Genomic DNA, 10,443 nt, shown 5'->3' on the forward strand with positions numbered 1-10,443 from the left:
TTGTCTTTCTTGTCTGAAAATATCTCCCTAAGGGATAGAATGAGGATCTCTAATACTCTCCTCCCTTGACAAGTCAATAAATGTATTAATGTAGCACAGGATGCATATAGTTACATCAATATGACTTAGATGAAGTGTATTCTGTGAACACCTGTTCACTGCATGCCTTGTTGACCTAGTTTATGTTACCATATGGTTAACAAGTGTATTGCTGTTATTGAATTGCTTTAAGTCTTACCTTTTAAAAGTGCACTGCTGCATTTCCAGTGTGCTGTTGTTTACTGCTAATGTCCAGTGACTAAACAGAAAGAAGCTCAGTGATCTGGAAATTACAGGGCTGTCGTTGTCTTTATATCACTCTGGCTAGTGGCTCCACTTCAGAGCATATCTTTACACCAATAAAGCAATCATGGAAGGAGGTAGGGCCCGCACACCATTCCTTTGGTAAAGGATTACTTCATTGAAAAAGACGACAAGGTTTCGGTCATACCTGACGAAGATCCTTTAAGATCGCAACGTCGTTTTTCCAATAAAGTAATCCTTTACCAAAAGAATGGTGCGCGGGCCCGCCGCCCTACCTCCTTCCCGAATCAGAAAAATATAACAAATATTAGAGTTTAACAACAAAACAAAAAATCACACCTGTGTGAAGTGAGGGGCACTCTTATCATCGTGCATCCTCCTGAATCATCTCATACTGGCCAATCAGAATGCATGTTGCCTGTGATTGGTTAGCTGATTTGGCCGTTTACATATGACGTAAATTTTCCCTTCAATGTCAATGGCGTTTTAATGTTTAATTTACGGTATTCTGACGTCATTTCTCCGTTCAATGGTAAATCTTGAGACGTGCTAGCGCCCCTTATTAAAAAAACTCAAATCTATGGATAGACCACCATGTAATGTACACTCAGTATCATTGGTTAAGTTACATTAAATGTAATGTTTTGTTTATTGTAATACGATACCAGAATACCATCACTACACACCAGAGCATGCAGTGCCCATATAGTTCTTACATTACTATTATATACAGTACTTTTCAGTGTCTATCTTCTAACAAAACTAAATCGTTTTTTTCCCTCCAGGTTCAGACACATTGCTGTCAGGTAGGCTACACGTGAGAAATGTACAACCCACTAGGGCTGGGATATGAGAATTAAGAAATATTACACGAGAGGGTGTGCTTTACCGTCATTAATTAACACATCAACTCAATTCCATTAGAACTATAAGATTATTTGCTATAAAATCATATTTCTTTTAATGACAGATCAGTACCACTACGACTGAAAAGGTCCCTATAGAAAATCGCTATAGCCTATAGTAGCAACCCTCTCTGGGAGAGCAGCGCGGAATCAGCACAGCTGGTTTCTATGTTTTGATTATGCGTTCCGTGACTTCCCCATCATGCTCGTTTAAGCACGGCTAGATGGCTATTTCAACAATCAGATTGCTTCCTCGAAACAACCTGTTGTACAATAGATATTTGTCATGATGTAAATGTTGTGTTTTCTGTCTTTTCCAGATCCATGGTCCCAACATCGAGGAGACTAGCTGTCTGTTCTGTAGTGACCCGACCCAGTCACTTGGGTTCTGGAACATTGCAGTAGGCCTACTTTTGCTGGTGGTAGTTCATATAGTTCATCTTGTCCTTCTGAAGTTGGCTTCAACTGGAATAAGAGCAAAGTATAGTGATATGTCCGTCCGTCCGTGCGTGCGTGCGTGCGTCTGTAAAACCACCATCTGTCACGAGTACATAAATCTGCTATTTTGTATCTTTCAATGTTAATCACATAGCCCGGGCATGGCCAGACTAATATCATTGTGTAGCTATTCGTCTGGAACTGCATTGTGGAAGATTCATTTTCAAAGCGGCGGGGTTACAAACTGATTCCGACATCACAGCAAAAATAAAACGTCTTATTTTGAATAGTGGGCTCTGATTGGTCACCCACAACTCTGGGGTGAGTGAAATGTAATTCAAACTGAGGAGTGCCAGACCAACCTCCCCAGGGATTATATTTTTTCCCTGTGGCAGTTTTATTTGTTTTCCAGGCTAATAATCACAGGATTGGGAGGCCAGCTTGGAAGTGGTTAATCCATTCTGGACGGGAACCGCCCTTTTGGTGTTTTAACTAAGCATTATGTTATACGTTTAGCTATTGAAAAATAGCAGATCTATACAAGCTTATAGCGCACCACCGAGTGGCGGGCCACAAGCTTGTAGGTCTGCTATTCTTTGAAAAATCGCGTTAATGCTCGTGCGTATATAAAGTAAAGTCATGCACTTACTGGTGTAGTCCTGCGGTGACATGGGCCTGGAGATGACCTGCCTGAAAGCCTCCAACCACTTCCGCTGCTCCCTCTCCTGTTCACACATGAAGACGAACTGGCGGCCGGGGGTCTCCATCGCGAGGCCGCACTTGAACTTGTTGCCCCGCGCGCCCTTCGGAACGCACGTCTTCACGGAGTAGCCGTTGCTCTCCGTACCGATGTACACTACCCCCAGCTCCTCTGCATCCTGGGTTACAACAAAATAAATCACACCCGTGTGAAGTGAGGGGCGCTCTAATCAATTATTGACCATATATACCAACCTTGAAACATATAACTTGGTTATACGTCACCAAGAATGGTGGTCCCTTATTGGCCAAGGCATACATACCGTACCAACAGCCTTTTTGCTCAGACACGTACATTCTCCAATCACCAATTGCCAATGGCATTTCATGTTTGTGTTAAGACAGAATCTACACAATAGCTGTTTATAGGAGGGGCTAGCACCCCTCCATAATACGGTGTAGATTAGAATAACAGTTGTTATAGAGCAGCTTCAAGCCTGATCGCCACACGTTGTGAGCTTATGAATCTGCCATTTTTGGCACGGGACCCAGGGTGCTCAGTCGTGCAAAACTAAGCACATTTACTTTACTTGAGTATTCCCATTTCAATACTTTTACTTCTACTCCACTACATATCACAGTCGAATACTTTTAGTACTTTTTGTAGAAAACTTTGTAGATTTTGATTATTATTACCGAACATATACCATAACAACCACTTCAGAACTATATACATTTCGGCCCTTTGAAAATAGAAAATGCGACGCATTGTGAGCTTGTAGATCTGCTATTTTCAAGACATTCTGCATAATGAGTACTTTTACTTTTTGCACTTTAAGTACATTTTGATGCCAATACTTTTGTACTTTTACTCAACTATATATTTGAATTCCAGCCATTTACTTGTAGTATAGTTCTACATTGCAGTATTGATACTTTTAAATGTGAGTACTAGGGGGCAGTCAGAGAGGGGTTGTCACTCACCAGCTGGCCTTTGAAATACAGCAGCTTCCTTTCTTGGGAATCCAAGATGAACCACCTCTTCTTGAATGGCTCCCTCTGCTGTTGAAAACACAACATGGAACCTGAATCATTGACCTGAATACAGAATGATCATGATGAATGCCAGACGAAATGTGTGTTATAAATTGTCCATGTACAGTAGCCTACATCTAAGTCTGTGTACTTGAACTTGAGATACAGTGTGTACTTGATATGTATATTGTGTACTGCCTGTACTGTAGCATACTTTATGGATAGGCTACGAGAGACATCTCAGCACCAGTAAGGTCAGCCTTGCTGCATTAGTCATTATCATGTCACGTTTCTATGTCTCATATCTTGTCACGCCATTATAATCCAGCACTATATATATACCGGTATGTTCCTGTATGTGAAATAAACTTTGTGAACCTTTAGCGTGATACTGTCTCGTGTCGCGTATCTATAAAGTATGCTACAGTACAGGCAGTACACAATAAATATCAAGTACACTGCATGTATATCAAGTTCAAGTACAGAGCGTGATACTGTCTCGTGTCGCGTAGGCCAGATATTTTCGCTATTTAAAGATTTATAATAATAATAATGAATTGAGAATTGTTTTAAAGATTTTGGAAAAAGTGCCCAAAATAGAGACTCCCATGTGGTTAACGTGCATTCTTAAATAAATTGTAAAAATGTCATGTTATTATCAACCCCCCCCCCCCCCCCCCCCAACAAATCAAACCTGGATCATTACTATATGGATCTATCAACCCACCATAGGACCTGTCTTTTCCATGAATCCCTCTTTGAGGTAGTTCCTTGTTATCTTTGGTCTTAGCTGGGAAAGAGACAAAAACAGCATTTTAAAAAGCTAATTTCATGACAATCAAGAGGAGTTTAGCCGTCATTCACTCGTACAGGTAGAAGCAGCAAGATGTCAATTAAGCGATATTACACGAGAGGGTGTGTGTGGGTTAACGTGATTATTGCCAAGACAGGGATGCGGTCAGAAACGAGACGAAGTCGAGTTCCGCAAGCGTCGCTGAAGTGGCAATAATCACGTTAAACCACACCCTCGACTCGTGTGATATTGCAATTATACAACAGTATAACCTTAAAAATCGCTGAAAGAATATATTTTTAATGACAGATGTATAGTCACTACGACCACAAATGTCCCAAGAAACTATAGCTAGCCTAGCCACTGAGTTTTCTAGCGCTCTGGGAGAACAGAGCAGCTGAATTCTTTGTTTTGATTAGGTGCAGGTGAATAGTGCTGGTTTAACCCACGGGCTAGAAGGCTGTTTCAACCAATCAGATTGCTTCCATCGAAACGACCTGTGGCATAATGATTCCCGTACTGTAGCTGCAATTATCCCCAAAAAGTATAGAATTCTTATACCTCTTTGTCGCTTCCAGTTGGGTATGCCGTCTTCAGGTAGGCATAGCGAGCAGCGCGGATTGCATTATACCAAGTGACTATCTCCTGGCATGGGGAAGAAGAACAGAATGTGTGATTCACAGTACTTTCTTGGTTGCTCAATGCTCACCGAAAGTAGGCGATCTACAAGCTCACATAGTGACGCGTTGTGAGCTTGTAGAGATCAGCTTCGGTGTGTGTGTGTGTGTCAACAAAATAATAAATCACGCATGATCGTATGCCACACAAGAGTGAAATCTGTAACCATAGGGTCGCAGATTACTATAAAAAAGTCAGTCCATCCGTCGATCCGTGTCACGCCTCCATAAATGGTCGTCAGTCCATCACACATTGTGACACCGTCACGCCAACATAAATGGTCGTCAGTCTGTCATGCCTCTTGACACACTCCATATATGGCCGTCTCATACTGTATATGAAGATCACGACACTGACCTCATCAAAAACCCTGGCTATAGCCATACATGGAGAAGACTGGATCATCACCTGGATCTGCATGGAGCCAGCCAGCAACTCTACGTCTGACCTCAAACCCTAGATCTCCATTATACAGTATGGAGCTGACCTGTTCTGACATTCCATATGTTGAGCCCTGCCCACCCGGCATTCCTCTTCGATGTCTCCCTTTTGACTGATGATAACCTGTCCATTCAAACTGTAGATGCCTGGCCTTATTAATTAACACAGCTTTTACAGCCTACCCGCCCCGAAAACGTCAATTAAAACAAATACCGGTATGGGCATTCCCAGACCTGTTGTTTTAGCGCGACCTCGCCCTCTAGGGCTTACTGGTTATTACAGGTCTTACTGGTTATTATTACAAAGCATGCATTAACCACTTTATACCATACTTTGGCTATTTTCAAAAGGTTTTACATTGTGAAACACTTGTGAAACATTCTGCATAATGAGTACTTTAAGTACATGTTGATGCCTTTTGTACTTTTGCTCAAGTAGCCTATACATTTTGCACGCAGATTGCGGTATTGATACTTTTACTTATAAGTAAAACATTTCAGTACTTTTTGTTTCCACCACTGTAATCACCATCAGCAGCGAGATGACAGCATGGCCCCACCTCAGCACTTTTTCATGTCAAGGAACCCTAAATCGACATTGATTAGCCCGCGGACCCCCATTTGAAGAGATATGCCAGGGACCCCCATAAGAGAAGATTTGTACGGCTCTAGCAGTGACTCTCAACCATTTTAATTCACAGGACGCCCAGTTTGACATGCCTATAAGGGCCGATTCATACTCCTATTTTAGAGCCGAATAAAAGTCGGTTCGGCGCTGTAGAGCCTACAATTTGACGTCATTTGAGGTTCGTCCTAAAGTCGGCTCTTCGGTGCTACTGAAAATTTCTGACGAGCCAAAATCATTTCGGCACTACAGCGCCGAAACAGCGGTAAAATAGGAGTATGAATCGGCCCTTAGTCTACAGACCCCCCATTTAATGGCATTTCTTTAGCTGGGGGGGGGACGACCCCCTGGAACTCCCTCAAGGACCCCTGGGGGTCCCCGGACCCCACTTTGGGAACCACTGACGTAGATGCACAGTGTGGGCCCCACCTCGGCGCTCTTGTGGTGAACGTAGATGCTCCTGGTGTGGTGCTCGTCCAGGTAGGTGAGCTGCAGGCCGTGGGCGTGGCCAATCTTGTCAGGCTCAAAGGTGGCGTTCAGGTCCTTGATGGGGATCACAGCCTTGGGGCCTTTGGACTCCTGCATGCGTCGTGAAGAGCAGATTGGGTTTTGGCCTCTATAATCAGTGGATTTCAAACGACTAATATCCCTGCTTTCATGAATAACCGCATTTAAAGATGGCTACTATATCTATGGCCCTTTATTTAAATAAAAAAAAAGGACATGTGAAATGTATGCCGCTGGAAAATGTCTGCCAGCCAATGTACCAAAGGACATGTCAAAATGCGTTACTGAACACACACTCTAGCAATGAATGACTGTGTGTGTGTGTGTGTGTGTGTGTGTGTGTGTGTGTGTGTGTGTGTGTGTGTGTGTGTGTGTGTGCGCGCGCGTGCGTGCGTGCGTGCGTGCGTGCGTGCGTGCATGTGTGTTAGTTAATCGAACGAATCGATTTAATCAATTATCAATCAATCATAATCAATAATTTAATAACATAATTGATTCATCTATCTCTACTTTAGGCTTGTCACTATAGGTGACTATAGGTTGCGTTGTGAACTTTTTTATGTTTTTATTTTTTATTTGAAAACTTGCTTCTCGATTCTTGGTAAATGGTGCATTTATATAGTGCATTTATCCAAAGCACTTTACATAGATTGTGCATTACATTCATCCATTAACACACACATTCATACACTGATGGCGGAGGAAACCATGCAAGGCACCAACCTGCACATCGGGGGCAATTAGGGGTTCAGAGTCTTGCTGAAGGACACTTCGACACTAACTCTGGGGGAGCCGAGGATCGTAACTGGGAACCTTACGGTTCCCATCTGGCCGCTCTACCCCTGAGCCACTGCCGCCCCCTCAAAACAGAAAGCGATAATCGATGGTCGTGGCCGGCCTATACTCTGTGCATCATTAAGTTGTGTTTAGAATGACAGGTTGACTCACATCATCCTTGTTGTAGTAAACCAGGGTGAATTCTCTCTCTGACAGAACAAACTTCCGTTTTAGAAAGTGTCCATTATCCTTCCCTTTCTTCCACAGAATCCCTTCATAGAAACCTGGAGACGACCAAAGACATTGCGCTCAGTCACATTTCCTTTTCAACACACAGCAGGCCAAGCACGTCTACGTCATTTGCCAAGGTGTGCGAAACACAATATTTCCTCTATTCTTTCATTACTGTGATTTTTGGGTACAGAGAACAGGCTGTACCTGTATAGCCTGTGGTGAATGAGGAACTGTACTATTAATGTGAGAGTTTGAGTGTGGCGCAATCCGGTGATTCTTCAAAGCTTTATGTATTTAATTTTTTATGAAAATGCATGATTATTAACCACTTTCATTCAACCTGGCGTCCCTATTTTGGGCATGGCATTATAGATAGAAAAAAAAACAAAGATTCAAAGAGATTCAAAGAGATAGTTATACATGTGAATTGGAAAATACCCTGAATAATAATCTATCTATAAATGCACCATGTCTGGTTGTCTGTCCAAGTGTACGTCTGTAATGCACGTAACTCGAGAACCGTTCGCCACATTTTGACATGCGCGTTCCACACCCCCACAGGGAAGGCAGTGCCCGGTGTCGAGTCCGTCGGACCCACTGTTGTCCAATATGGAGCTGCCCTGTTCTGACATCACAACACTCCATATTCGGGCATGCCTGACACAGAACTCCATGTATAGGAATAAAGGGACACAGAGAGACAAGATACAGAAATCTCCAGAACCGCAACAAAAAGCCTGCCCGGACTCCATATGGAGCTGGCCTGTTCTGACATCACAAATATGTTCTGACATCTGCATATAGACTCCATATTTGGGCATGCCTGACAAAGAACTCCATATGTGGGCATAAAAGGGACGCATACATAACTGGGTGGGGCATGCATGTCCAACTTGCATCTTTCCAATTAGGCCAGTGCCCAATGGGCACCGCTCTATTACAATAAAAATGAAAGTCACTTCACCTGTAGTGTAGCCAAGTGGAGGGTACTTGGTTTCTCCCGTAAACTCCATCCTCTCATATTTAGATCGTATCCACTGCTCTCTCAAGACACTTGGATAAAGAGAAGGGTAACTAAGTTAATTAACTTGTAGTTAGTGAACAACACAGGGCATCAAACGATTTATTCCGTTTGTGCTCCTATAGTTCCACTTCTCTCTATTACATTTCCTTCCCCTTCACACTGCCTACTGTGCCTATAGCCTTCTGACTTCTCAAAAACCTTGACAATGATTCCAACTCGTGGATGGCTGAGCATAAAAATAACATGAAAATGCAATAACATGAACTGTTCTGATTTCTGAAGAGATCACATAAGCCGAAGCGGCGCAACAATAAACTGAATTCATCAGTGAGTGAAAAAGCTAATAAAATATGCACATCCCTTAGTAGAGGTGCTGGGTTCAAAAGTGACATCAGAAAAAGAGAAAAGCACCCGCACACTTTATTGAAGACGTTTCGACCCAATGCTCCTCATCTGGCCAAGAGTTTGACCAGATGAAGAGCCTTGGCAGATGAGTGTGCAGGTCATTTTCTTTTTTTCCATTAGTGAGTGAAGGAATGGACATTAACACTTACGCACAGTCATCTTGCTGGGGCCGATAATAGTACGCTGGAACAGCTTTCTCGTAGTGAGTGCGGGCGACGGCGTTGCCATTGGACTTCATGAACTTCAGAGGATGCATGTGACATGTCCCAGAAAGACACAAATACACAGTTACTGTATGCTGTGACTGTGAGTGTAGTCAAATCCTGGCTTTAAGTTATTATTTGGCGTCTGAAAAAGGACCCATGAGTGCAAACAAGGATGTTTTCAAGCAGTCCTGATAAGTGGAGTCCATGGGGACATAGCAAATCCTGTTGCTAATACAGCAACACAATTTATTTATTTTATTTTATTTTGATAAAAAATAGAAGATTTTCTGAAAACAGATTAGGATTTATATAAAAGACATTTTCTTTTTTAGTTCTTTTTTTATTAGTTTGGCCTCAGGTCTAAATGGGTTAAAAACGTTTGAGAACCACTACTGGAGTAGTACGCCCCGATACGTTCCCTCAGTCCCTACCTACAGTATAGGGACTGAGGGAACATGGAATACTGGAATAGGTGTTAACATGATGAACATATGATTATTACAGTTGCCCGACTCCATATACACACCTCAACCAGCTCATCCTCCCAGAAGTCCAGCTTTATGGATTTGACACGACTGGACTGTAGATTGCGATGCACACCAGAGCAGTTCAGACACACAAACACACCCAGGTTGTAGGAGGCCCATTCTGGGTCTGGGGGTGTGAAGAGGACATTCCAAAACAGAGCGATTCACTAAACTACTGAGGGCTTTTGTTGACCACAAGTTGTGGTCAACACAACATAGGTCATTTGAGACGGCTCTTAAAACGTCAGTGACATATTGATATTGGTGTCCAAACTGATTCCATTACCATGACTTGTGAGTTATGACCAGACGGGCACTCAATACTGTTGTTCTCAAAGGGGGTCAATGAGGGGGGCAATTCATAATAGGGCTAAAGCATCAACATACGTTTAACAATTTTAGCATACTGCCATTTTCTAAATATATTGCAATATTTTATTACAATGCATTTATTTTTGTTTTTTAGGCAAATTTAGGGGGTACGTTTGGGGGTCATAAATTGACAACATGAACACATTTGAGAATCATTGGCCTAAATGAAGAAGTAGCATGAATTGCAATGACTTTTCCACCAAGAAGTTACCGGTATATTAAAATGCAATATCGCAGTATAGTAGGCGCCAAGTAGGCTAGGTTACAGCATCAATTAGTGAACTCTTACCAGAGGCGCAACAATCTGCACATCGATTATTGTCCGGCTGTTTCACCATTTCCAGCAGAATCTTTTTGTTTCGCTCCCGGTTTGCCATTGTATTGTTTACTGGGGTAACGCTATCCAACACTCGCGAACTTTTGGCTGCCTATGAATGTATAGTATCCTCGTGTTCTCTGATAATAAATATTCGCT

At 42.5% G+C, this 10,443-nt stretch overlaps 1 protein-coding gene across 1 annotated transcript; it reads right to left on the reverse strand.

The window, feature by feature from the left end:
* Positions 1-1,201: 1,201 nt before the first annotated feature.
* adap2 (ArfGAP with dual PH domains 2) lies at positions 1,202-10,360 on the reverse strand. The gene is made up of 11 exons (XM_080774990.1): positions 10,258-10,360; positions 9,596-9,723; positions 9,013-9,104; positions 8,399-8,487; positions 7,372-7,484; positions 6,346-6,495; positions 4,735-4,818; positions 4,108-4,170; positions 3,330-3,407; positions 2,296-2,524; positions 1,202-1,673 (listed from the first exon to the last, which is right to left on the reverse strand). Exons 1-11 carry the CDS (start codon positions 10,343-10,345, stop codon positions 1,645-1,647), a joined length of 1,143 nt encoding a protein of 380 aa, XP_080631116.1. The 5' UTR covers positions 10,346-10,360; the 3' UTR covers positions 1,202-1,644.
* Between the last annotated feature and the right edge of the window lie 83 nt (positions 10,361-10,443).

Source organism: Protomyctophum bolini (genome assembly GCF_963924005.1).
Source record: "Protomyctophum bolini genome assembly, chromosome: 11".
Classification (NCBI taxonomy): domain Eukaryota; kingdom Metazoa; phylum Chordata; class Actinopteri; order Myctophiformes; family Myctophidae; genus Protomyctophum; species Protomyctophum bolini.

Coding starts and splice junctions, on each gene's coding strand:
- adap2 (XM_080774990.1), bottom strand. CDS start 10,345: ATGGCAAACCGGGAGCGAAACAAAAAGATTCTGCTGGAAATGGTGAAA. Junction 9,105..9,595: donor GGGAGGATGAGCTGGTTGAG/GTGTGTATATGG, acceptor CATCCTCTGAAG/TTCATGAAGTCCAATGGCAA. Junction 1,674..2,295: donor GTCACCGCAGGACTACACCA/GTAAGTGCATGA, acceptor CTCTTATTCCAG/TTGAAGCCAACTTCAGAAGG.